This window comes from Hyaena hyaena, unplaced genomic scaffold, assembly GCF_003009895.1.
Source record: "Hyaena hyaena isolate Hyena2069 unplaced genomic scaffold, ASM300989v1 scaffold_315, whole genome shotgun sequence".
NCBI classification, from domain to species: domain Eukaryota; kingdom Metazoa; phylum Chordata; class Mammalia; order Carnivora; family Hyaenidae; genus Hyaena; species Hyaena hyaena.
This window is the reverse complement of record NW_024080948.1, coordinates 1,745,947-1,773,928: the sequence shown is the minus strand read 5'-3', so window position 1 is coordinate 1,773,928 and position 27,982 is coordinate 1,745,947. Positions and strand designations below refer to the sequence as shown.

General features: G+C 42.2%; 1 protein-coding gene and 1 long non-coding RNA gene across 5 annotated transcripts in view; one reads left to right on the top strand and one right to left on the bottom strand.

Annotated features, from left to right (window-relative positions):
- Positions 1–164: 164 nt before the first annotated feature.
- On the bottom strand, positions 165–13,295 carry LOC120242760. Of its 2 annotated transcripts, none has more exons than XR_005531160.1 (2): positions 13,158–13,295; positions 165–348 (listed from the first exon to the last, which is right to left on the bottom strand). It is a non-coding gene; the product is annotated as an uncharacterized LOC120242760 (long non-coding RNA). The 2 variants fall into 2 exon arrangements; XR_005531161.1 differs by having other exon boundaries at positions 165–294.
- A 313-nt stretch (positions 13,296–13,608) lies between these two features.
- The window catches only part of CBFA2T2 (CBFA2/RUNX1 partner transcriptional co-repressor 2), a 145,415-nt gene continuing 131,041 nt past the window's right edge, over positions 13,609–27,982 (top strand). For all 3 annotated transcript variants that reach the window (XR_005531167.1, XM_039248735.1, XM_039248734.1), the window contains exon 1: positions 13,609–13,706. Coding sequence is in view for 2 of the 3 variants with exons in the window: in XM_039248735.1 (XP_039104666.1) it covers positions 13,673–13,706 (34 nt within the window). In the remaining variant the exon portion in view is untranslated. The remainder of the gene's footprint in view (positions 13,707–27,982) is intronic.

The following is a 27,982-nucleotide window of genomic DNA, read 5'->3' as shown; positions in this document are numbered from 1 at the left end:
AAGAACATGACAACAGTTAGTCAGGACTTTAAGATTTATTTACCTCTAGGCCTAAAGAAATTCCAGGGACTAAAATGGCAACGGCCTGGAAGACAGTGCTATCTGGAGAAGACCAAGTGTGGGGACCTAGGGTGAAAACATAGGTTCTGGGAGCAGTCACTTACCAGCTGTGTACACTAGTGCAAATCACTTGATCCTTGTGGGCCTCAGTCTTCTCATCGGGTAAATGGGATAATATGATAGCACTCAACCCAGCAGGACTGTGAGCTGTGGCTTGAACTTTGCACATAGTACCTGGCACACAGGAAACATTCAATCAACGTAGCTCCTGTGAGTATTTCTGTGTGGCTGTAGAGAAAGGCAGGGAGGCAGAAGATACGCATAAGTGAGGTTGGAGTGTGCATGCACAGGCTCAAATAGTTCCTGTCAGGCAATGAGCATCCAGTTAACGGTTAAAGGAGGCTGGAGAATGGGCAGGGAGACTACATCAGAGGTGAGATGTGGTCAGATCTTAAAGTTGCAGAAGACAGTTAGTGAAGGGAGAAACTTAGAGGCAGGAAACCTAATTAGGAGACCTTTGTAATAAGCCATGTACAAGTCTGCAGGCATGACATATTTTGTGATAAGGGGAGACAAAAAAAATAAAGACGTGATGAGAACTTCTGCCTGGACAGCGGAAGTGAGTATAAGGAAAAAGACATGGATTCTGTAAAGTCAATGGGGTGAAGCACAGTCTGGAAGCTGAGAGAAGCCAGCCTCTGTCTTAGGGCCCATGAGGCAGGAAATCTACTGCCTTGGGGTGGCCTCCACTTCCTCTTCTTGGGCACTTCTGAGTCTCATGAATTTACCTACCCGGCAGGGAGCAAAACTGGCCATTAGCAACGTATCACATTTTCATCCATAAATTTGGAAACGTTCTACAATAATTTTCATAGCCGTTATTAGGGTGTTGGGAGATGAGCACCTTCAAGTACTACTGATGGATACAGGATGTTGTAAAACTGTAAGTGTTGCCCCTACTTGATCCAGTAATTCCATTTTGAAAAATCTGTTCTTAGGATTAGAAAATAAGTATCACTGATGCATAGTGATGTTCAATGAGGCATTATTTATAATAGAAAAAAATTTAAAAAGCAGCAGCCTTAATGATTATAGGTGTTGGATTCTACCAAAAGTAGAATATCCTATGACCGCCACTAAAGTGACATTTATGAATAATTTTTAGTGACATGGAGAAATGCTGTGAATATAGTAGCGAAAAAGGCAGGAGGCAGACATGTATTAACAGCATGACCTCAATTATGAAAACATACTCATGAATAGAAAAAAATTAAAAAGGCTATACAGTAAAATGATGAGTGCATTTATTTTTCAATGTTAAGAATTAAGAGTGATTTTCATTTGCTTCCTAATCTTGTTAGAGCACACAAACTCCTCACGGTGAGTATGCTCACATTCCTCCCATGATCATGAATAATAATAAATCTTAATAATATAACTCAGCTTGTTCATCTTTCTTACTGGGGGCTCTTGGACTTTTCAGCCTTCTACGGAGAAAAAGCCTTGCTTACTAGAAAAGCCGCAGTCATGCCAAAAACGTCTCCAGTGCACAGACAGGCTTTCTAAAGCACCACGGACATTTCGGGCTCCTGTTTATCCAACAAGGATCATATATCTTTAAATCGCTTCCCATCACTGACTGTCATCTGGCCTGGCCTTGTGTTTATCATACATTAGCAGAAGGGGCATGGCCAGTGCAGATGGTAGGCAGCATGCGTTTCTCCCTGCCACCCATCTTTATCCTCTTAGTCACTAGTTAAAGAAAAACAATCACTTGGTTTGGACAAGAAAAAGCCAGGGCCATAAGCAATTTCCTTAGGCCTATCAAGTCTATAATTCCTTCAGAAGGTTGTGAGAAAATGTCAGAATTCTGTTGTTGTTGTTGTTGTTTTAATTTTAATTTTTTTTTAAAAGTGGGGCTACACCCAACGTGGGGCTCAAACTCAGCAAGCCTGAGATCAAGAGTCATATGCCCCACCAACTGAGCCAGCCAGGTGCCCCAAGAAAGTCAGAATTCTGTCACCTAAGACTAAGCTTCTTACACAGGCAAAATTTTTGGGGAGTCTCTTAACCTTTCAGAGACTTAGTTCCTTGGGCTGGAAAATGGAACTGTTACAAAGGTAAAATAAAATTCAGTTTATAAGGCCCCTGGTCTTGGGGCGCCTGGCAGGCTAAGTCGGTGGAGCCTGAGACTCTTGGTCTCAGGGTTGTGAGTTTAAAGCCCCGTGTTGGGTGTAGATATTACTTTAAGAAATTTTAAAGAAATCTTAAAAAAAAATGTTTTTTTAAATGTTTATTCATTTTTGAGAGACAGAGAGAGACAGAGCACGAGCAGGGAAGGGACAGAGAGAGAGGGAGGCGCAGGATCTGAAGCAGGCTCCAGGTGCTGAGCTGTGAGCACAGAGCCCCACACGGAGCATGAACCATGAGACCATGACCTGAGCTGAAGTGGATGCTTAACCAACTGAGCCACCCAGATGCCCCTAAAGAAATCTTTAAAAAGAGGGGTTAGCCGGTTAAGCGCCCGACTTTCGCTTAGGTCATGATCTTGCGGTTCGTGGGTTCGAGCCCCGCGTTGGGCTCTGTGCTGACTGCCAGCTCAGAGCCTGGAGCCTGTTTCAGAGTCTGTGTCTCCCTCTTTCTCTGACCCTCCCCTGCTCACGCTGTCTCTCTCTCTCTCTCCTAGAAATAAATAAAACATTAAAAAAAAAAAAAAGAGGGGCGCCTGGGTGGCTTAGTTGGTTAGTCGGTTGAGTGCCGACTTTCGCTTAGGTCATGATCTCGCGGTTCGTGGGTTCTAGCCCCGTGTTGGGCTCTGTGCTGACTTCCAGCTCAGAGCCTGGATCCTGTTTCAGATTCTGTGTCTCCCTCTTTCTCTGACCCTCCCCTGCTCACGCTGTCTCTCTCTCTCTCTCCTAGAAATAAATAAAAATATTAAAAAAAGAAAAAAAAAGAAATCTTTAAAAAGAAAAATTATAAGGCACCTGGTCCTGACTCTAACTCCTAAATGTTAGTGTTCCTGAGCCACTAGGCCTTAGGTAGCCAAATCAATGAAATTGTACCTTACGTAACCAATCAACCACAGACTGATGCTCTGTGGCTTTGATGTTTCCAGAGGGCCTCTCTCTTCCCCACCTTCAACATATATACACACCCTACCATTTCTTAAGCAAAAATGAAGTATTGAACCTGTGGAACTAATTCATTTCCTCTACATCTGAAATCAAACAGAACTTGGGAAAGCTATAGGTTTGAGGTCAGGCCTGCCCAGGTCTTTAGCAAGAAAATTTTATTGTCAAAAACAGTGGAAGGTGGTGTATCCAAATAATGGAATACTACCTGGCAACAGAAAGGAAGGAAAATTACTGGTAGATACAACAACATAGATGAATCCCAAAATCATTATGTTGGATGGAGGTGCCTGGGTGGCTCAGTCAGTTAAGCATCCGACTTCGGCTCAGGTCATCATCTCTTGGTTGGTGGGTTCAAGCCCTGCATCGGGCTCTGTGCTGACAGCTAGCTCAGAGCCTGGAGCCTGTTTCAGATACTATATCTCCTTCTCTCTCTGACCCTCCCCTGCTCACGCTTTCTCTCTCTCTCTCAGAAATAAATTAAACATTAAAAAAATTTTTTTAAATCATTATGTTGGATGAAAGAAGCCAGATAAAACAGCTGATAAAACCGCTGTATGAGTCCATTTACGTACAATTCTAGAAAATGCAAACCAATGCATAGTGACAGAAAGTAAATCAGTGGGTCCCTGGATCCAGGTACAGATGGAAGGATGGATTACAAAAGAACAGGAGGAATCTTCCAAGGGTGATGGAAATGTTATGTATCTTGATAATGCTGGTGATTTCACAGGTATCTACAACTGTCAAAATTCATCAAATTGAGACCTTTAAATTGACATGTCTCATTGCACATAAACAGTGTGCCTCAATAAAGTTTTTGTTTCTTTTTCCTTTTTTTTTTTTTTTTTTCCAGATAAGTTTCATGCCCAGCACATAGACCAATGTGGGGCCTCATGACCCTGAGATCAAGGCCTGAGCTGAGATCAAGAGTTATATGCTGGGGCACCTGGGTGAAGTCAGTTAAGCATCTGACTCTTGATTTTAGCTCTGGTCATGATCTCACAGTTTGTGGGTTTCAGCTCTCCATCAGGTTCCCATGCTGACAGTACAAAGTCTGCTTGGGATTCTCTCTCTCTCTGCCTCTCCCCCACTCATGCTTTCTCTCTCTCTCTCTCTCTCTCTCTCAAAGTAAATGAATAAACTTAAAAAAAAAAGTCAGACACTTAACTGACTGAGCCACCCATGTGCCCTCTTTTTTTTTTTTTTTTTCCTTAAAGTAAGCTCCACACCCAACCTGGGACTTGAACTCATGACCCTGAGACCAAGAGTCACGTACTCTACCAACTGAGCCAGCCAGACGCCCCTCAAAAGAGATACAGTTTATAAAAAAGCAATCATGGGAGAGTACCTGGCTGGCTCAGTTGGCATGAGTGTGCAACTCTTGATCTTCAGGTTGTGTGTTTGAGTCTCACATTGGGTATAGAGATTACTAAAAAGAAATAAATAAACTTAAAAAATAAAAATAAAAGAAAACAATCATAAGTCTTGGGGAAGGGCAGGATGAGGAATCACTGATAATGAGTATGGGGTTTCTTTTTGGGATGACAAAAATGTTCTAAAGTTAGAGATTCTGGTACTGGTTACACAACTCTGTGACTGTACTAAAAAGTACCAAATTACACACTTTAAATGGGTGAATGTATGGCATATGAGTCATATCTTAATAGAGCTGTTAAACAAAAACCAATCATATAGCTATAACGATAAAAGTCAGAATAGCGGTAACCTTTGGGTGGGGTATTGACTGGAAAGGGAACTAGGGAGCCTTTTAGGGTGGTGGAAAATGATATAAGCAGTAGTTATAGGTGTTAAGTCTGAAATAATTCATTGAGCTGTATGCTTGAGATTTGTGCATCTTGACATACCTATACATTATACTTCAAATTTTTACTTTTACTTATTTTTTAAAATTTTAATTTAGTTTTTAAAGATTTTATTTATTTTTAAAATATAAACACTTTTGAGCTCTTGGGTGGTTCAGTTGGTTAAGCAACTGACTCTTGGTTTTGGCTCAGGTTATGATCTCACTGTTTGTGGATTCAAGCCACACATCGGGCTCTACAGTGTGCAGCCTGGTTGGGATTCTCTTTCTCTCTGCTTCTCTGCCCCTCCTTTGCTCACTCTCTTTCTTTCAAAATAAGTAAATAAACTTTTAAAAGATTATAAATAAATAAACTATTTGCCCAATGTGGGACTTGAACTTATGATCCTGAGATCAAGAGTTGCATGCTCTACCAACTTAGCCAGCCAGGTGTCCCTCAGTATTTCACTTTTATATTATTTTATTATTTTTTAATATTTCTTTATTTTCAGAGAGAGAAAGCACGAGCAGGGGAGGGGCAGAGAGAGAGGGAGACAGAGAATTTCGTGCTGTCAGCACAGAGCTCAGTACACGGCTCGAAGCCAGAACCCTGAGATCATGGCCTGAGCTGAAACCAAGAGTCGGATCCCTAACCCAAATTTTTCACTTTTAAATTCACTGTTGAAAAATTTACATAAAATAACTTGGAACTTTGAAAACTGTACAGTTCTATGCATTGTAAAAGCATACAATCATATAACCATCATGATAAACAAGATGAAGAACAGTTCCATCAGCCCTAGAATTTCCCTGTGACCTTTTATAGTCATGATTTACCCTTACCGTAAGTGTCTGATGACACAGATCTATTTTCTGTTCCTATAATTTTGCCTTTAAAAAAATCCTGTAGGGGCGCCTGGGTGGCTTAGTCGGTTAAGCGTCCGACTTTCGCTTAGGTCATGATCTCGCGGTTCGTGGGTTCGAGCCCCGCGTCGGGCTCTGTGCTGACTGCCAGCTCAGAGCCTGGAGCCTGTTTCAGTCTGTGACTCCCTCTCTCTCTGACCCTCCCCTGCTCACGCTGTCTCTCTCTCTCTCTCCTAGAAATAAATAAAACATTAAAAAAAAAATCCTGTAAGTGGAATTATAGGATGTGTAATCTTTTGAGTCTGGCTTCTTTTTTTTTTTTTTTAATGTTTTATTTATTTCTAGGAGAGAGAGAGAGAGACAGCGTGAGCAGGGGAGGGTCAGAGAGAGAGGGAGTCACAGACTGAAACAGGCTCCAGGCTCTGAGCTGGCAGTCAGCACAGAGCCCGACGCGGGGCTCGAACCCACGAACCGCGAGATCATGACCTAAGCGAAAGTCGGACGCTTAACCGACTAAGCCACCCAGGCGCCCCGAGTGTGGCTTCTTACTTTCTTTTTTTTTTTTTTTTTAAATAATTTTTTTTAATATTTATTCATTTTTGAGAGACAGAGAGAGACACAGCATGAGCAGGTGAGGGCCAGAGACAGAAGGAGACACAGAATCCGAAGCAGGTTCCAGGCTCTGAGCTGTTAGCACAGAGCCCGAGGCGGGGCTTGAACCAAGGGACCATGAGATCATGATCCTGAGCCGTCGAGATCATGAGGCTTAACCGATTGAGCCACCCCAGTGCCCCACTATCTTTTTTTTTTTTTTTAAATAATCTCTACTCCCAATATGGGGCTTAAACCCCGTGATCAAGAGTCACATGTTCTACTGACTGAACCAGCCAGGTACCCCTTGTACCTTCTTTGAAATTCATCCATATTAGGTTGAGTGTCAGAAATTTATTTCTTTTTATCTCTATTAGTGTTCATTTGTATGATAAGTACCACAGTTTGTTTATCCATTCACTAGTTGAGGGACATTTAAATTATTTCCAGTTTTTGGTAATTTTGAATAAAGCTGCCATAAATAGTCATGTACAGGTTTTTGTGTAAACATAAGTTTTAGGGACTCAGTCTGTGGAGCCTGCAACTCTTAATTCAGGGTCATAAATTCAAGCCCCATATTGGGTGTAGAAATTATTTAAAAATAAAATCTTAAGAAACAAAATAAAACCAGGGGCAGCTGGGTGGCTCAGTCAGGTAACCGACCGTTTCTCGATCTTGGCTCAGGTCATAATCTCCTGGTTCCTGAGACAGAGCCCTGTGTTGGGCTCTGGGCTCACAGCCTGGAGCCTGCTAGGAATTCTGTCTCTCCCTCTCTGCCACTCCCTGTTCATGAATGTGTGCATGCTCTCTTTCTCTCTCTCAAAATAAATAAATAAACTTAAACCCAACAACATAAGTTTTAGGCACCTGCGGGGCTCAGTTGGTTGAGCATCCAACTGAGGTCCAGGTCAAACCTCACAGTTTGTGAGTTCAAGTCCCACATTGGGCTCTGTGCTGACAGGGCAGAGTCTGCTTAGGATCTTCTGTCTCCCTCTCTGCCCCTGCCCCACTTGTACATGCTCTTGCACATGCTCTCTTTCTCTGAAAAATAAACATTTAAAAATATATTAAAAAGTAAGTTTTTAAACCAGGCCTGCATTCCTAGGATAATCCCAATTTGACTGTGATGCACTTTTTTTTTAATCTTTTTGAAAAAAATTTTAAAATATTTATTTTGAGAGCTAGAGGTGGAGAGAGAGAGAAAGAACCCCAAGAAGGCTCCATGCTGTCAGTGTAGAGCCCAACATGGGGCTCCATCCTGTGAACTGTGGGATTATTACCTGAGCTGAAATCAAGAGTCCAATGCTCAACTGACTGAGCCACCCAGGCACCCCTGATATCCCTTTTTATATACTGTTTAATTCAATTTGTTACCATTTTGTTGAAGATTTTTGCTTGTGTATTTTTTCATGAGACATATTAGTCTCTAGTTTTCTTTTTCTGAAATATGTTAGCATGGTATTGCTGTCAGGCTTCATAAAATGAGTAGGAAATGCTTTCTCCTTGTTAATTTTCTGGAAGATATTGTGTAAAATTGGTATTATTTCTTCTTAAATATTTGTTAGGATAAGCCAGTGAAGGCTTTTGGGTCTGGAGTTTTCTTAGCTAGGAGATCTTTAATTATAAATTTAATTCATTTAACAAATACTGGATATGGATCCCCCCAAATAATAAAAAATAAATATTGGAGCATTCAGATTATCAATTTTTTGAATGAGTTTTAGTGGGTTGAGTCTTTTAAGAAATTGGTCAATCTCATCTGAGTTACCAGATTTACAGGCATAAAATTGCTATTTATTACCCTTTCACTATTGGTAAAGTCTATACTAATGTTCCTTTTTTCATTCTTTTTTCCCCCTTCCTTCATTTTTTAATTTTATTTAATTTTATTTATTTTTTAAAAATATTTTTATTTATTTCTAGGAGAGAGAGAGAGCGTGAGCAGGGGAGGGTCAGAGAGAAAGGGAGATACAGACTCTGAAATAGGCTCCAGGCTCTGAGCCGGCAGTCAGCACAGAGCCTGATGCCGGGCTTGAACCCACGAACCGCGAGATCATGACCTAAGCGAAAGTCGGACGCTTAACTGACTAAGCCACCCAGGCGCCCCTCATTATTATTTCTTATCATCAGCTTGCTCTAGGTTTCATTTGCTTTCTCTTTCTAGTTTTCTTTTTTTTTTTTTTTTTTCCGGTTGTTGTTGTCTATTTATTTTGAAAGAGAGAGAGGAGGAGGAGAAGGGGCAGAGAGAAAGAGAGAGGTGAGTCCCAAGCAGGCTCTGTGCTGTTAGAGTGGAGCTGATGCAAGGCTCAAACCCACGAACAGTGACATCATGACCTGAGCCAAAATCAAGAGTCAGATGCTCAACCAACTGGACCACACATTTTTTTTTTTTAAAATAAGCTCTACACCCAACATGGGGCTTAGACTCACGACCCTGAGATCAAGAGTCACAGGCTCTACCATCTGAACCAGCCAGGCGGCCCACCACTGGACATCTTAACCCTCAGCCTCCTAACCCTATAATCTATTCTCCCCACAGGAGTAAAAACATATTTTCAAAATGTAATCAGGTTAGGTCACTAACCTGCTCCAAACTCTGTACACTCCTGCTGGTCTTACAATAAAATTCACATACTTTTTCACGGGTGCCAAAGCCCTGCAGTATCTGGTTCTGCCTCTGCTCCTGGCCTCATTTCCCACTATTCTTCCTTTCATCCACATAGCTTCAGTCCAGTCACACAGATCACCTTGTACCTTTTTTCCAGGAAGTTTATTTCCTACTCATTGCCTTTGTATTTGCTGTTCTCCCTACCTAGAACACAATTGCTCAGATATTCCTGTGATGTGATACTTCATTTCACTCTGGTCTCAGCTTATATATCATTTCAGAGTGGCTTTCCTGCCTACCACTGTAAAATGATAATCCTCATGCTTCTTGAACCATCTCTCTCTCTCACTCTGTTTTTCACATTAAGTTATACTTCTACTTGTCTGTTTCCATAGACTAAGCTGCATGTGGGTAGCAGCGTTATCTTATTGACTACTTTATTCTAGCACAAGACTTAGCACAAGATAAGTGCTTGATAAATATTTTTCAATGAATAAATTAATTCTTTCCTTCCTTGAATATACTTCTATCACCCCCCAACAGTATGTGATGGGAGGGGTTAAAGGGGAGACTAGAAAGACTGTTATTTGCAGTCTCATAGCCCCTGTGTCTATCTCTACTTTAATATTTCCCTTATTTATTTAACAGATATTTTTGGAGTTCCAACTCTGTCCCAGGCACTGAAGATATAATGGTGGAAAACACAAAGTTTTTACAGAGCTCGTGGTCTACAGAGAATGATGGCTAGTAATTCAGAAATGGAGAAAATAAATGACAAATAGGTTATATGCCACGGAGAAGAGGTGCATGGTATTGTAGGAGTGCATATAAGGAGTTCTGATAAGTCTGGAGGGTTAGAGAGGACTTCTCTGAGGGAGTACCAAATGAGCTGATACCTCAAGAGTATGTAGGAGTAAAGTGGGGGGTGGTTGTATGGGAGGAGGAGCATGGCTCCCACGGTTGAGGCTCAGAGTTCAGGCATATGCTGGGTCTCAATAGGCCTGTCTGGCCAGCATGACAGTGACGGAGATGTGGCCACAGAAGTAAGCCAGGTCTGGCTAGGCAAGGCAGGACAATAGTCTTCAGAAGTGGAAGGCATTGTTCTTTTCCTCCACCTCTAGAGGGCAGCCCACTTGCTGTTCCAGTCCTGGAATCTTCCTGATCAGCAGGGTCCCTGAGTATGGGTTTCTAAATCAATATTTTGCTTCAAATGATTTTGAGAAGCACTGAATTAGGGACTAGTTTCTCACTAAATGTTTGATGGATGGATTCCTGCTTGTTGGGCTGAACATGATGACAAAACATTCTTTGTGCAGCCTCTCTGGGCAACCAATTTATAGTATATGGTCTTGGGCAGTTAATTATCTTCCTTTCTTCCTTGCTTCCTCCCAGACTTAATTGAGCAAGCATTTCTTAAATGTCTGTGTCATAAAAATATTAAAAATGTTGCATAGTCACTCTATCCCAGATGGCCAAGTGCTAAGAGAAGGCAAGGCAGTATATACCAAGATTCAAATGGTAATCAAATTTTAAAAATGGGGGGGGCACTTGAATGGCTTAGTAGGTTAAGCATTGGACTCCTGATTTCAGCTCAGGTCATAATCTTACGGTTTTTGAGTTTGAGCTCCACATTGGGTTCTGCACTCTGCAGTGCAGATCCTGCTTGGGATTCTCTCCCTCTCTCTGCTTCCCTCTCTCTCTCTCTCTCTCTCTCAAAAAAAATTTTTTTTAAGTCGGCTCCATGTCCGATGTGGGGCTTGAATTTAGGACCCTGAGATTAAGAGTCACATGCTCTACCACATGAGCCAGGCAAGTGCCCCAGTAATGGAATTTTTTTGAGCACCTACTATGTACTAGCAACCTCAAAGTATGAAGGATAGAGACTGGGAGTGGGAGGTGTGGAGACAGCAGGTAGGAAGGGAAATAAAACAAAAAACAAGTGCATCTAATAATAATTGCAACATTTAAAAAATGTACCAGGCACTGTGTTTTTCATGCAACAATCTTGTAAGCTATCAGGAACCACTTGCTGAGACTCAAGAAAGATGAAATGATTTGTCTGAGGTTAGATGGTAAATGTGGAGCCATGATGTATATCCAGGCTCTGGTGTGTGGGCTCTTCAATTTAACACCATTTTAGAGGATATGGAATATGTAGGTGTTGAAAATTATCCAATTATCCCAAACTTGGAAGTAAAGCAAAAGAATAACTTCATGGAACTCCAGTTTGCTTTTCCAGTTCACAATATGTGTTGGTAAACTTTTTTTTTTTTAATGTTTGTTTATTTTTGAGAGACAGAGGGACAGAGCGTGAGCAGGGGAAGGGCAGAGAGAGACGGAGACACAGAATTTGAAGCCGACTCCAGGCTCTAAGCTGTCAGCACAGAGCCCGATGTGGGGCTTGAACTCATGAACTGTGAGATCATGACCTAAGCCGAAGTCAGACACTTAACCGACTGAGCCACCCAGGCACCCCAAACTTTTCTTTTCTTTTTTTATTTTTTAATGTTTATTCATCTTTGAGAGAGAGAGAGAGAGACAGAGTATGAGTAGTAAAGGGCAGAGAGAGAGGGAGACACAGAATCTCAAGCTGAGCTGTCAGCACAGAGCCTGATGTGGGCCTCCAACCCATAAACTGAGATTGTGACCGGAGCCAAAGTCAGATGCTCAACTGAGTCACCCAGGCACCCCCAAACTTTTCTTTACAAGTAGATCTACCTACATGTTACATATTATTTTCTACAGTTTATTTCACTAATTCTCCATGTAGGGCACTCAAGCCAATTTTGATTTTTGTTCTTGTAAATAATTCTGATATAAATTTCCTTCCTACGGATCTTTTTGTGCCATTAGCAAGTATTTCTTTGGGATGGAGACCCACAAATGGAATTTCCAATTCTTTTTTAATTTTTTTTTTTATGTTTTTCATTTATTTTTGAGAGTCAGAGAGAGCACCAGCAGGGGAGGGTCAGATAGACAGGGAGATACAGAATCCAACGACAGGCTCCAGGCTCTGAGCTAGCTGTCAGCACAGAGACCGACGTGGGGCTCAAACTTACGAACTGAGATCATGACCTGAGCTTAACCGACTGAGCCACCCAGGTGCCCCAAGAATTTCCAATTCTAATGTATGAAACAGAGCAACTCCTTGTTTTCCTGACCATGAGGTTGAACATCTGCTTTTTTTTATACAACTTTTTTTTAAAGTTTATTTTGAGAGGTAGCATGAGTGGGGGAAGAGCAAAGAGAGAGGGAGAGAGAATCCCAAACAGTTTCTGCGCTGTCAGCACAGAGTCCAGTGTGGGGCTAGAGCTCATGAAACCATGAGATCATGACCTGAGCTGAAATGGAGTACACACTTAATCCACGGAGCCACCCAGACGCCCCTGAACATCTACTTTTAATGTTTATTAGCCATTCAGATTTTCTTTTCTGTGTATTATTTATTCATCCTCTTTGTCCATTTTTCTTTATTTTATTTTAAAGTAATCTCTATGCCCAACGTGGGGTTCACACTCACAATCCTGAGATCAAGAGTTGCATGCTCTCCTGATTGAGCCATCTAGGTATCCTAACCATTTTTCTATTAAGTTATCTTTTCTTATTGGTTTATAGTTCTTTACTTATTCTGAATATTGATTCTTTGTTGATTACGTTGCAAATATTTTATTCCAGTCTTTTGCTTGTAAAAGAAACCAAACTATTTATGATGTCTTCGTACATGGAGGAGTTTGGAATTTTTAATGTTTTAATTTTAATTCCTGTTTTTGATTCTTTGGGAGGCAGCATAGTTCAGAGTACCTCAAAGAACTGGGTCTAAAGTCAGAAGTTTCTAGGTTCCAATCTCATCTCTGCGTTATGCCAACAGTAACCAGTGGGCAAGTTGGTGGCTGGTAAACCCCTTTCTCCAAGTATAGAAAAGGGAAACTAATACCTTTCTCCCTCGTTGTGAGGATTAACTGAATGGGTGTATAAAAGTAGCACCTGAAGATGATGAAGAGCTCAGTAATACAGCGGTATTACAGCAAAGGGTTATTAATATTGTGATGACATCCTAGACATTTGGAACAGGATAGGCCAGAAGGGGTAAATGACTTACCCAATGACTTGTTCGGGGTGACCAGGCCTCAACCTGGAGAACTCAGGTGCGGCGCTGTCCCCTCCCCCCTAAGCTCCACCCCCTAGGCCCTTGCCTCCGCCTCTCGGACTGGGTCGCTGCCCCGGCCACAGCCGGAAGCCCAGTGCCAGACGAGTGGGCCTTGCGCGTGACGGGCGCGCGTGACACAGGAGAGGCGGGCCTGAGAAGCTGGAAGGGCCAGGATAGGGCAGTATGTTCGCGCGGAAGGGGCGGGGCTTATCTGGAGCAGGCCTTGGGGCCGGGCTTCCGTGTGCGTTGGTCCGGCGGGCGAGGGCGCGCGGCGGGGGCGTGCCCGGCGGGCGGGGCGGAGCCAACCGGGGGGCGGGGCGGCGCGCGGCCTAACGGCAGCGTTGGCGGCAGCAGCAGCGGCGGAGCTGGGGCTGGCGAGCTTCGCTGCTCCAGGTCTCGCGGCGGCGTCTCGGAGGGACCCGGGCCGCGGGGTGGAGGCGGGAGGCGCGCGGCGGAGTCGCTTGGCGATGGTGGGCGTCCCTGGAGCGGCCGCCTTCCAGCGTAAGCAGGGCGGGAAGGCGGGAGGCTGAGGGGGGCGTGTGAAGGGGCCTGCTGCTCCACAGGCGCCAGCTCCCGAGAGGCCCCCGGCGCCAGGCCAGATTGGGGAAACTGAGGCCCGAAGCAGGGCGGCGGATCCAAGGTCACGCGGCGGGCCGCGCCTTCCCGGGTTCTCGAGGCCGCCCGGGCGCTTCCTGCGTGGCCCGGAGGGCTCGGAGCTCGCCATGCGAACGAAGCTGGGGGACCGCGGCCTCGGAGCCCAGGCCGGGCCGGCGTCCATCCGACTTACTCGCGGACAAGGATTGTTTTGTTCTCCCGGTGCTGAGGCCACTAAGTCTTGTTTCTGGGAAAGTATTCCACACGCCCAATTTCGAGGGGTGTGCGGCGGATGGTGGGGGAGGCGAGGACGGCCTCTTTGAGGGGGCCTGTTGAGTGCAGGCTCAGGGATCAGACTGACTTCCCGGGTTCACATCCTGACTCCCCAACTCAAGGGATGTGTGACCTTGGGTCTTACGAAGCCTCAGTTCCATTCTGCAAAATGGGGGTGTGGAGAGCATTTCCACATCCCCACCCCCACCCCTCCGTCAGGGTTCTTGGATTTGTGAGGCCAGTAGAATGCTTGGCACAGACTGGGACATACACGAACGTGAAAGCTGTTATTACCGTAATCGCTGATAAACCTCACTCGGAAAAGGCCGAAATTGGGCTCTAGTTGTGTATATGTTTTAGAATTTTTCTCTTAGCTTAGTCCTGCTTTATGATCCACTTGTTTTTCTTACCTCCATTTCTCCATTCCAGCGTTTGTCGAGTGTTCCTCCTAGAATTTTGAGATTCTGGTATCTCTTAATAACGCAATAAAATTTTTAACTATTTCTCGTTACAATAGCAGTGCTAGTCAACGTTCTTTGAGCCGCAGGCATTTTGCATTCTATTCATTCAGTATTTATTAAATCATCTATTAAATAAAAAGTGCCATTCCCAGCCTTGGGAATATAGCAACAAACTAGATGGACCAAACTGAGTCTTTAAAGTTTGGGGTAGGGGAAGACAAGGTAAATGAGGAAACAGATAAATCTGTTTTGCATGTTTTCTCTTCATTTAATCCTGGTGACTGTAAATAAGAGTTAAGTATTTCAGTATGACCATTTTGCAGAGGATGAAACTGAGGAACAGAAGGAACACTGTGATCTAGCCATAGAGCCCACATCCTTCACAAAAAAGGGGACTTTACACAGCTTTCTCTTCTTTGACACTCATTAGAAGTTGGTTTGAAGAAATGAAAAGGGTGCATCCAGCAATGCCTCTTGGTAGTCAAGCCGGAAATCACGACTTTTGATAGTTTGATCCGTTCTTCTTGGAGCTTATAACAAAAGTGAGGCAGAGGTGACCCTTTAGGCTTAGCTGCACCATCTCTGTAAAATGAGAGGAGTTTTAATCTGAACTTAAATGTTTTATGTCCAAATCTCTTTCAGGCAATTTGCAGTTTAAAATATGTCCCAAAGTACAATTTTTAGTTCTATTATGTAATGAAGTTTTGTTTCTTTGTGTTAGTGTTCCTTTTTTTTTTTTTTTTTAATTTTTTTTTAAGGTTTTTATTTATTTCTAGAAGAGAGAGAGAGAGAGAGAGACAGCGTGAGCAGGGGAGGGTCAGAGAGAGAGGGAGTCACAGACTGAAACAGGCTCCAGGCTCTGAGCCGGCAGTCAGCACAGAGCCCGACGCGGGGCTCGAACCCACGAACCGCGAGATCATGACCTAAGCGAAAGTCGGACGCTTAACCGACTAAGCCACCCAGGCGCCCCTGTGTTAGTGTTCCTAAGAATTCTATATTGTATCCTTAGCATGCTTAATACACTTTTTCTTTTAATCTGGAAGCATATAGTAAATTGAATTAAAATATTGAGAGGATTTTTTTCTGTGAGGTTTCCATGATATAGTTAGATTCAGCACTGACCATCTGCTAAGCTCCAGGCCCTGTGCTGATGAAGGATATCAGCTTGTGATATAAGCCTGTGCTTATAAAGATGAATAAAAGCAAACTCTTGCCTCTAGCTTACCTCTAGGCTTGATTGGCTAATGTTTTTAACTGAAGTGGTGGGAAGAGAAGGTAGAAGCTCAGAGTCCTTGGAAGCAGGGAAGTAGTAGTCTAGAGCATTGGCCTAAAATGTTTTTAGTGTTCTTTCTAAAGAACATGCACATACATGTGAATGTTTTAAGTTAGAATTACAGTGCTAACTGTAGTCTATGTTAGGTACATTTTATAACATGCAAAAATAGACATTTTGCAAAAGGATGAGCTAAAACAAATATGCGTAGACGTTCTGATATTGTCTTTTCACATCCTGGTGAATAATAATTGGGCATCTTGGCGTGGGGACCATTGTTCCTGTAGTGGGACCTTCTTCTTAACCCATGAGATCTGTTGAAATTCAGTTCTGGAGTTACGTTGATGTTGAAATCTTGGGGTCCAAAGCCCTATTAGCTTTGATACTTTGGGCACGTTATTTAACCTTTTTGTGCACTTTATTTTCCTCATCTGTAAAATTGAGTTGATGAAATCCCCTACCTCATTTACAATTTTGTGATGATTGATAATATGTATATGGTAATGCATATGATAATATATGTAGAGTCCTTATACTGTGCTTGACATAATATTTTCCATACTGTTTGTGCCTGAGGGTGCAAAGAAGACTTTAGGATCTTACAGACTAGTAGGGGCCTTGTACCTGTACATGGATAATGATAGTGCTCCAAGCAAAGTCTTTTGGGAATACAGGGTAGGCATAACTAATGGTTCTTTGAGGGTCCAAGTAAGTTTCAGGTAAGGAGTTAACATTTGAACCAGCCTAAGAAGAGGGGCTTTTTCCAGGAGGAGAATGAGTGAACCTATTGAGTGCTTAGTGGGTAGTTCTCCAGATCTGGACCTGCTGGGAACCTGATTGAAGCTTATATACCTTATTAATAGGACAACAGTGAGTTCTGGCTGGAGTTGTTCTGGCAGGGGCCAGATGGCAAGGAAACCCATTCCAGAACTTTTCATAGCACCGCAGCTCTTTTCTCTCCGGTGACACTTACCTCATTCTGCCTTCTTAGTTATCTAAGAATATAAACTCCTAAATGTAAGCTCCTTGAGAGTTACAGTATCTACAGCATTTTTCTGATCTTATTTTGCCTAACAAGGTAAGTGGAAAGTCCCTAAGGCTGGAGAAAGGTCTGGAAATTATCTGCCCTTCAAAGAATTGTGAACAGTTACAAGTAGAATGGTAAATGACCACACTTACTAGTGAACAACTTGGTTACAAATATGGTAGACAGGCCCTGTGCATTACCATTCAAAAAGGGTGAGAATTGTCTTGTTCAGTACCTCCTTCCTTATCTGGCATTTGTCCATTAGCATGAAAGAAGAGACGTGAAAGTGTACCTGAAAGACTTCCTGGAGGTTGAATTAGGTGCCTTCCACTTGCTCTTCTAGGTCCTACTTTCCATCTGTTGCCTTTTTTCTGCCCTGGGAGGCTGACTTACCTATATGAACTACATTAAGAGCTTCCTTCTCATCTAAGGTTAGGGAATTTTCATTTCCTTGCTCTCTCCCTCCCTATGGGTGTTGCCCCTGGCTGGCTGTGTACCTTGATTGAAGATTGCTATTCCTCTAAAGGAGAGTTCTTTATATAACTCACTCCTTTGGATTTGCAAAGTTTTAATTTCCTTTGTTTTTCAGGCTTAAAAGTCCTCTCTTTAGTCCCAGGATACTGCAGTTATTCCTTGTGATTATTACCTATTTAGTCATGTTATTAAACCCTCCTTACTCTGGAGTGTGCTGTCTTTCTTGCTGAGATCATGACTATGATGGAAGCTCAAATACCTAGTTAATAGCATAACACCTCAGACTTTCACTTGGAGCTCACTCATGTTCTGCACATCTTCAAACAAATATACCTGTCTGAGTCCAGCTCATAAGTAGATTTTATTTAATTAATTAATTAATTGATTTTAATGTTTTATTTATTTCTAGGAGAGAGAGACAGCGTGAGCAGGGGAGGGTCAGAGAGAGAGGGAGTCAGAGACTCTAAAACAGCCTCCAGGCTCTGGGCTGGCAGTCAGCATAGAGCCTGACGCGGGGCTCGAACCCATGAACCGCGAGATCATGACCTAAGCGAAAGTCGGACGCTTAACTGACTAAGCCACCCAGGCGCCCCCATAAGTAGATTTTAAAGTTTATTTATGTATTTAAGTAACCTCTATACCCAGCGTGGGGCTCAAACTAAGCTAGCCAGGTGCCCCCTCATAAGCCGATTTTAAAAGCAACAAATCAGATGGAGAGGAGGGAGGCTATCCCAGGTAAGCATACTGACAGTGAGAGACAGGGTCTCATCCTCTCCTGTGTCCTTTATTTCTGTGCCACATTGATGCATTTAGTCCTTTCCCCCTAAACTATTAGATAAGACAAAACAAAACAAAAATGTAAAATACAATTAAAAGCACCATAATGTGTGACCACACAATCAAGACCTGTTAAATTTCAGTTAGTAACCTATTTAAAAAGGCAGAGATAGGGGTGCCTGGATGGATTAGTCGCTTAAGTGTCCAGCTTCAGCTCAGGTCCTCATCTCACAGTCCCTGGATTCGAGGCCCACATCGGGCTCTGTTGACAGCTTAGAGCGTGGAGCCTGCTTTGGATTCTGTGTCTGCCTCTCCTCCTCTCCAGCTTGTTCTTTGTCTCTCTCAAAAATAAACACAAAAAAGGCAGAGGTGTACATGATCCTGTATCATCATGCATATGATCATTGTTGATCATAATGGAAAAAGCAAAATTTGGAGGCAGACTTTGGGTTTGAGGCCCAGTTCTGGGAAGTTTTTTAACTTCTGAGACTCTGTTTGTTTAATCTGTAAATGAAGATAATTCTTGCCAAATAATAATAATACTAATTAATAGTGAATGTTTATTTTGGGCCAGATGTCATAAACTTTTGTCTTTTAATCCTCCACTCTTTTAGGTAGGTATGTGTCCTGATTTTACAAATTAACAAATTGACTCATTATAGAACTAATAAATGACCACGCCTAGATTAAAATCTAGCTCTCTCTGACTGCAGAGCCTAAACTGTTGACATTAAAGTAACTTATTTAAAATGTGTTAACTGGGACGCCTCACTGATTCAGTCGATGGTGCTTGCAACTCTTGATCTTGGGGTTGTAGGTTCAAGCCCCATATTGGTGTAGAGATTATTTTATTTTTATTTTATTTTTATTTTTTAAATTTATTTCTAGGAGAGAGAGAGACAGCATGAGCAGGGGAGAGTCAGAGAGAGAGGGAGTCAGAGACTCTGAAATAGGCTCCAGGCTCTGAGCTGGCAGTCAGCACAGAGCCCGACGCGGGGCTCGAACCCACGAACCGCGAGATCATGACTTAAGCGAAAGTCAGACGCTTAACCGACTAAGCCACCCAGGCGCCCCATGGTGTAGAGATTATTTTTAAAAAATCTTTAAAAAATGTTTTGGGGCACCTGGGTGGCTCAGTTAAGCATCTGACTAGCTCAGGTCATGATCTCCAGGCTTGTGAGTTTGAGCCCCACATCGGGCTCTGTGTTGACAGCTCAGAGCCTGGAGCCTGCTTTGGATTCTGTGTCTCCTCCTCTCTGCCCCTCCTCTGCTCATGCTCTGTTTCTCTCTGTCTCTCAAAAATAAATAAACATGAAAAAAAATGTGTTGACCTTCGGAGTACCTGACTAGCTCAGTTGATAGAGCGTGTGTGTGACTTTTGATCTCGGGGTTGTAAGTTGGAGCCCCATTTTGGGTATAGAGGTTACCTTAAAAAAATGTGTTGACCATCAATGAATGGGAAAATCAAACCCTGTTCCTACACTCTGTCACTATGAAGTTCCTACATTTGAAAGGTCATTTAAGGAGTCCCTGGAGGGCTTAGTTGGTTAAGTGTCCAACTCTTGGTTTTGGCTCAAGTCCTGATCTCAGTCTTGAGATCAAGCCCTGCTTCAAACAGGCTGAGAATACAGCATTAATAAGGGAAGGGAAGCAGTACTTAGAGATATCTAAATATTACTGCACTATAGAACGTTTTCTGGTCGTTTCTCCCCTTTTTGAGGGAGATGTTCAGAACCTTTGTTGCCTCATCTCTCACCTCTGTTGACATAAACCGAAGGTTTTGAGAGTAATGATCTTGCTATGAAACTTAGTTACTTGCTATCTGCATGTTAATTTAGAGTTAATATTTCAGCGAGTCCTTGTAAGAATTTCAGTGGGTCCTTGTGTTAGACTTGGGTATAGGCTTTCCTATTAGGAACAGAGTTATCCTTTGATTTCAGTTGTTTTGAGAGGGTTATTGACTTTGGTTACTTGTAGAGTTGGGACTTATTAAATTAAATCGGGTGTCTTGGACACTTGTAATGATTTCTGTCTTCATCTTTGACCATGGAATGTGTTTGTGCTGGTTTGGAACCTGTTGGCTTTTCTACATACAAATAGATTCTAATTTTTTTTTTTTTTAGTGTTTTTTATGTATTTCTGAGAGAGAGAGAGACAGCGTGAGCAGGGGAGAGTCAGAGAGAGAGGGAGATACAGGATCTGAAGCAGGCTTTAGGCTCTGAGCTAGCCGTCAGCACAGAGCCTGACATGGGGCTTGAACCCACGAACCATGTGACCATGACCTGAGCTGAAGTCGGACGCTTAACCAACTGAGCCACCCGGACGCCCCATAAAAATAGATTCTAAAAGTAAGCAGATTGACTTTAAATTTGTTCTTGAGCCTGTCGTGAGACATGCAGATCTAGACTTTATGATTAGTTATTTGAATTCAAAAATGCTTTCAGGCAGAAAAGATTGTTTAAAAAATAGTGTCCAATGAATGAAGACAGCACTAAGAACAAGATGGGTTAATTCACTAAGTTCATACCTTTTCCAGGATAAGGAAAAAATAGGAGGAAAGAGGTGTGAGAAAAAGATTTCTCACCTGCCAGTTTTATCCTCATTCCTAGTTGTAGAGTAGTTTTGACCCTCATATTATAGAAAGCAGTCACTGAATTGTAAAGATTTACATAAATTCCTGAAAGCTTGAAGGCTAATGAGGGACAGTCTCTCCCTGGTTATTTTTTATGCTTTGGCAAGATTACCAAGAAGAGGGGCCTCACTGTCCCTGTATTAACTGGCCCCATGTGCAATATGAGCTAGTATACGTACATGTGACAGATCCTGTCTCTGGGTTTTATTATGGCTGGTTAAGTAGCTTTTGGCCTTTGTCTCTGGTTTCTGTCTCTGGCCCCTTGAAGGCCTTGAGGCTATCTGAAATTATAGGGGCTGGGGTACCATAAATTAAACTTGTGAAATGAGTCCATTGCAGATATGTCGACTGAATGAATCTTACTTTTTTTTTTTTAAAGTTTATTTATTTTTGAGAGACAGAGAGAGCTCCCGAATGCGTGCATGCATGCAAGCGAGGGAGGGGCAGAGAGAGAGAGAGAGGGAGAGGGAGAGGGAGACACAGAATCTGAAACAGGCTCCAGGCTCTGAGCTAGCTGTCAGCACAGAGCGTGACACAGGGCTTGAACCCACGAACCGTGAGATCATGACCTGAGCCGAAGATGGATGCTTAACTGAGCCACCCATGTGCCCCTGAATCTTAAAAAAAAAATTTTTTTTAACATTTATTTATTTTTGGGAGATAGAAAGAGACAGAGCATGAGTAGGGGAGTGGCAGAGAGATGGGGAGACACAGAATCCCAAGCAGGCTCCAGGTTCTGAGCTGTCAGTGCAGAGCCTGACATGGGGCTCGAAACCATGAACTGTGAGATCATGACCCGTGCTGAAGTCAGATGCCTAACTGATTGAACCACCCAGGTGCCCCTGATTCTGACTTTTAAGTACAGTTGAATTTTTTTTTTTTTAATGTTTATTTCTAAGAGAGAGAAAGACAGCATGAGCAGGGGAGTGTCAGAGAGAGAGAGGGACAGAATCTGAGATAGGCTCCAGGCTCTGAGCTAGCTGTCAGCACAGAGCCCAGTGTGGGGCTTGAACCCAAGAACAGTGAGATCATGACCAGAGCTGAAGTCAGACGCTTAACCAACTGAGCCACCCAGGGACCCCAGTGCAGTTGAATTTAAAAAAGGGATCATTGCTAATTTTTCTGCTGGGTGCTTTTCACTTATGTCATCTTATGTAATTCTTGAAACAACCTTGGGAGGGAGTTAGTATCTCTGTTTTACAGATAAGGAAATAAGACTCAGAGAACTTAAATTGCCCAAGGTCACACAGTTAATCAGTAGCAGATGCACTGTTCAAACTGGGTTCAATCCTGGTGTTGAGTTTACTCATTTTACATTGAGATCTGAGTCCAGAATCCACTGTTTTTTACTATCACATGGCTTCTGCTTTTTACCAACTAGATTAGAGGTTTTTAGACCTGTGTTCCTTGGATCCCAGTGTTCTCTGAAGATACTTGATTTCCCATCATCTATCTTCAACAACTTTTTTTGCCTACTGTCTTCTCTTATTAAAAAATGCCCTAGGAATCGGAATATGATTTAAAGACCACTGCTGTACTAGGTCTTGGTCTTGTTCAGAGGTATCCTGATTGGGAAAAAAGGCAAAAGAAACTCTCAGCATCCTTCACCAATTCATCCCATATGTTTCCTGATCCTAGCAGTGAAACAGATGATGGCAGTGAACATCAAAAGCCCAAGAAATGTCCATACTAATTTTGCATGGCCCTATGAGGAGCTGTCAAATATTGATCATCCGCTCTAGTTTATGGATTTATGCAGTGAACCTTTACTTTGGAATGTGGTTCCTTAAGATTTGACTCTACCCTTCTATTTTGTATTGCCATAATTAAATGCAGAAATCAAAGTAAAATTTAGAATAATCCAGAGCTAGGTATCCTTTCTGAATTTATAGCTTTTGAGTCGGCTAGACCTTTCAATTAAATTAGCTGATGGCGACAAATATGTAATATGACCTCTTCAGCAGCTCAAGTGAAATGTTAATACCAGGCATAGCACAGCTCCCTTGATACACTACTTTGACCTTTTCCTCTCTTACAAATGTTTCCCCTATTCCTTTGTTAACTTAGCCATTTCCACGCAGAGGTCATGCCTGCTTTTAATTTTTCGAAGTCACATGAGAACAGACATTCAACAGCAGAGATTTATTCATTTTTACCTTATGTCCCTAGAGTTTACACTAACCATACAGTTTCCTCTAATTCCCATGTATTTTTTTTAGCTAGTTTGCAGCCTCCTTACCAATACCTGTTCTCTGCCTCCCCTCTCTATAAAATCTAAAATACTAGTGACATTTTTCTCTACCAAAAATATGACTAGCTGTTTTGGTCCTTAATTTTGAGAAAGTGATTATGTCTTTGATTTTGTTTCTCTGTAGAGAAGTGGAGCTGACCTTGCAGGGAGAAGGCAGGCATAAAGGAAGTCCTCTTTGTGGCTGAGATTAAAGTTAGAGATGGGTTAGGAGAGGGAAGTTCTGAGTGGGAGGGAGTGGTAAGGGAAGAGGTGATGTTTTAGTTCCTCAGGCATTCATTCTCTGGCCACCTAGAGCTGCTTAGAGGTTGGTAGCTCCAGTTTTTGTAAGCTTCACCTCAGTTTTCTCTTGGTGGGTTGGTCTGGCTGAGTGATTGTTACTGTTTTATGTTATTTTATTTTTGAGATTTTATTTTTAAGTAATCTCTGTACCCAATGTGGGCCTTGAAATCACAACCCCTAGATCAAAAGTTGCATGCTCTGTCAACTAAGCCAGCCAAATGCCCCATTTTATTTTATTTTTAAGTAAACTCTACACCCAGCATGGAGCTTGAACTTACAACCCTCAGTTCTAGAGTCCACATGCTCTACCCACTGAGCCAGCCAGGCGCCCTTAACTTCATATTTTGACATAATTTCAAACTTATGAAAAAGTGCAAGAGAAATACTAAAATTCCCGTATGTTCTTCACCTTGATTCCCTAGATGTCAACATTTTACTGCTTTTCTATATTATGATTCTGTTTATATTGCATATTACTTTACCCTAAATAACATAATGTATATTTCCAGTAAACTAGGACATACATCACAATATACTTATCAAATCAAGAAGTAGTCTTTTCAAAAAAAATTTTTTTTTAATGTTTATTTTTGAGAGAGAGAGAGATGGTACACACACAAGTGAGGGAGGTGCAGAGAGACAGACAGAGGATCTGAAGTGGGCTCTGCGCTGACAGGAAAACTGATATCTTACAAACTGTGAGATCATGACCGGAGCCAAAGTCAGAAGCTCAGTCGATTGAGCCACCCATGTGCCCCATGGTTATCTATTCCAGTTAGTTTTTCCTCAATTACCAATTAATATTCTACAGAGCATTTTCTTTTTTTTTTTTTTAATGTTTTTTATTTATTTCTAGGAGAGAGAGAGTGAGACAGCGTGAGCAGGGGAGGGTCAGAGAGAGAGGGAGTCACAGACTGAAACAGGCTCCAGGCTCTGAGCTGGCAGTCAGCACAGAGCCCGACTCGGGGCTCGAACCCACGAACCGCGAGATCATGACCTAAGCGAAAGTCGGACGCTTAACCGACTAAGCCACCCAGGCGCCCCAGCATTTTCTTTGTTTTAAAGTTTATTTAGTTTTGAGAAAGAAGTACACACGAGCCCCACATGAGTGGGGGAGGGGCAGAGAGAGAGAAAGAGAATCTCAAGACAGAGCCTGACACAGGGCTTGAACCCACGAACTGTGAGATTGTGACCTGAGCTGAAATCAAGAGCCAGTTGCTTGACCAACTGAGCTGCCCAGCTGCCCCCAGAGCATTTTCTTAGCCATCCTTACTTATATATATTAATATAGATTCTTATTTTATTCAATAGGTTATAATCTGTTACTTACTGTGGTATTCACATTATCCTAGATTTGGCTTTAGTAGTCCTTTCAAGCTAGTTCTTGTGTCCTTTGGACAGGTTTCTAACATTCTTGGACTACTACTTTCTGGCATAAAAAAAGTAATCCAGGGATACCTGGGTGGCTCAGTCGGTTAAGTGTCTGACTTCAGCTCAGGTCATGATCTCATAGTTTGTGCTTTCAAGCCCTGTGTTGGGCTCTGTGCTGACAGCTAGCTGGGAGCCTGGAGCCTGCTTCAGATTCAGTGTCTCTCTACCCTTCGTCTGCTCGTGTTCTCTCTCTCTTTCAAAAATATAAATATGCATTAGAAAATAAAATTTAAAAAAGGTAATCCAGGTTTATTTTCTTTCCTTTTAAACAATATATTATTATTATAATTATCTTCTCTTTCTACCAGAGCCTTGGAATCAGCTATTTCTCCAAGATGTTTCTCTCATAATTCCTGTTAACAGAGAAAATTATTTTGAAATCAAGATCTGGGTGCTATGTGTGCTTATTGCTGTGTGATAGGATAGGATTGCTTCTAGATTCTTTTAATGGACAGAGCTAGGAAACATATACATATACATACATATGCATATACATATACACACATACTCCTCACTTTGTCTCTGCTTGTACCTGTATATAATAAAAACCATGAGTTTATACTCATGCCTCCAATACCAAAAGTTCATTTATTCTTTCTCCTTTTTGTATTTGTAAGTCTCTTCTCTTGCTAAGGGATAAAAAGCCTGATTCATACAATCCACAACATTACTTATTTCCCAATCCTAGAATATACAGAAAGTAGCTCCAGAATTGTTAACCCATGTTTCTGTGAAATACCAACCAAGTGGAGTTCAGTTGGTAAACCTGTTTGTTTCCAGATTGTTGTTTAGTCTGAGGGTATATAGTCAGTGTATTGTATTGAAAAGTTATTCTGGGGTAGCTCCTCAATAAAATGCAATTCAACTTCATGGAAATGAGATGTGTACTTTTAGGGACAAATTTATCATGCAATGCCAGACATAGGTGAAAAAACAATGCATGTTGTATAGTTTCATTGTTTTTTCTTTGTGCTTCTGTCTTAGAAGAATTTCAGAATAACTTGAATTTCTTAATTTCGAATACATCTCAGTATTTTTGTTTACCTTTTGTTTACCTTTTGATTGACTGTCAGCAATGGAGTGTCTTCCTTACTCCAGATGAATAGTTTTTATTATTTTACTTTTTTCAGGTGAAGAGTTTTTAAATTTTATAGGGACCTAGTAATTTGCAGATGCTGACTTGTTGGTTTTGGCAGATAGTGAACAATTGAGTTTTTTTAAAAAAGGCAGAGTGATTTGCTACTGAGTGATTTGCTTGTGAAACTTCAAAGAAGGAATTTTGGTGTGCCAGTTTTTCAAATGTATTTGTAGGGGAGAGCTATAGTTGCCCTTCTGGAAGGTTTGGTACAGAGAGAAGAGAAGGGTGGAACTAGAATGAAAATCAAGTAAAGGTGACTACAGGAGTGAGCACCTTCACAAGGAAGCCCCTACCTTGTGGCAATAGCAGCCCCTACCAGTACTGATTGAAGAGAAGGAATGGTTTCTGTGAACATGTACCATCTCTGGTAAAACCTCCATAGAGAGGCTTCAACCCAGCAGTTGTTAGGACGTTTTGCTGAAATGCCTTGATTTGAAGTGCTGAACCATACTGAGAGTAAATATTGAGGTAATTAAATTCCTCTCCCCTTTTCCCCCGGCTGTGTAAATGAGGTAGTTTCCTTTTTTTTTTTCTTTTAGAGAGAGGGAGAGCACACAAGTGAGGAGCAGAAGGAGAGAGAGAATCTCTAGTAGATTGCATGGAGCCAGATGCAGAGCCAGACTTGTAGCTCAATCCCATGACCCTGAGACCGTGACTTAAGCCAAAATCAAAGAGTTGAACACTCAATGGACTGAGCCACCCAGGTGCCCTGGGTTTTTTGTTGTTGTTGTTATTTTTTATTTTTTTGTAGGGTAAGCTCTATGCCCAACATGGAGCTCGAAGTTAGGACCCTGTGATCAAGAGTCAAGTCCTCTACCCATTGAGACAACCAGACTGCCACTCTTTTTGAAACTTTTTAAATTTTTTAGAGAGAGAGCACAAGTGGAGGAGAGGGACAGAGGTAGAAAGAGAGAAAGAGAAAATGTTAAGCAGGCTCCGCACTCAGCCCAACACAGGGGTCAATCCCACAGCCCTGGAATCATGACCTGAGCCAAAGTCAGGAGTCGCATGCTTAACTCTCTGAGCCACTCATGTGCCCCTACTTTGTGTAATTTTGATAGATGTTGCCAAAGTACTCTCTGGAGATAGTATAACACTTTTTGTACTTGCATGAAGGTGTAGAAGATGGGGGAAGATTGGACTGGACTAGGTTTGGGGCGTTACTAAAAGCAGTTCTGTTTTTGGAGAATAAAGTACTAGGGGAAGAATAGCAGGAGATAAGATTAGAGAAGCAGGCAGGGGTCAGGGTTTGATGCTTGGATATGATTCTATAGCTACTGGAGAGCAATAGAAATGATGAGGGAATGACATAGGTAATATCGTGTTCTAGAGTATTCTGGTGGTTGTATGAAGATGGAGTCTAAGGGGCAAGACAGGAAGCAGCAAAATAATTAGGTTAATGCAGTAGCCTTCTTGTCAGACCTTGTATTTGTATTTTGGGTTTGGAAACCAGCCCTGTAATTCCGAAAGGGATACCTTATGCTAAGGGAGGTAGAGGAGAAAATTTAAGAGAGAAGGAGCATACATATATCATTGAGGGTAGCAAGAAAGGCTTCACTAGCTGCATTTTCATGGATGGGTAGATCTTGGATTGGTTGAGATGGAGAAATGGGATAAAGGAAATAATTTCAGGTCCTGAGAAATGGAATAAGCTAGGAGGAGGCAAGCTTTCTATAAAGGGCCTAATAAATTTGTTAAGCTTTATGGGATATATGGTCTCTGCTACATATCCTCCTTCCTTCCTTCCTTCCTTCCTTCCTTCCTTCCTTCCTTCCTTCCTTCCTTCCTTCCTTCATGTTTTAATGTTTACTTTTGAGAGAGTGCAAGCAGGGGAGAGGCAGAGATAGAGGGAGACACAGAAGCTGAAGCAGTCTCCAAGCTGTCAGCACAGAGCCTGATGTGGGCCTTGAATCCAGGAACCATGAGATCATGACCTGAGCCAAAGTCATACACTGACAAAGTTGACCTACTGAGCCACCCAGGCGCCCCATTCCCCCTCCTTTTTTTTTAATGTAAAAACTCGTCGATGACAGTCTTCACTGAAACAGGCTATGGGCAAGGATTGAAGGCTGTGGGGTGGGAGATTGCTTTACTTATCAACTCTTGGAATAAGCAAAGGCACCCAGGCTGGAAGGTGCAAGATACTTAATGAGTAAAGGAGGAGTGC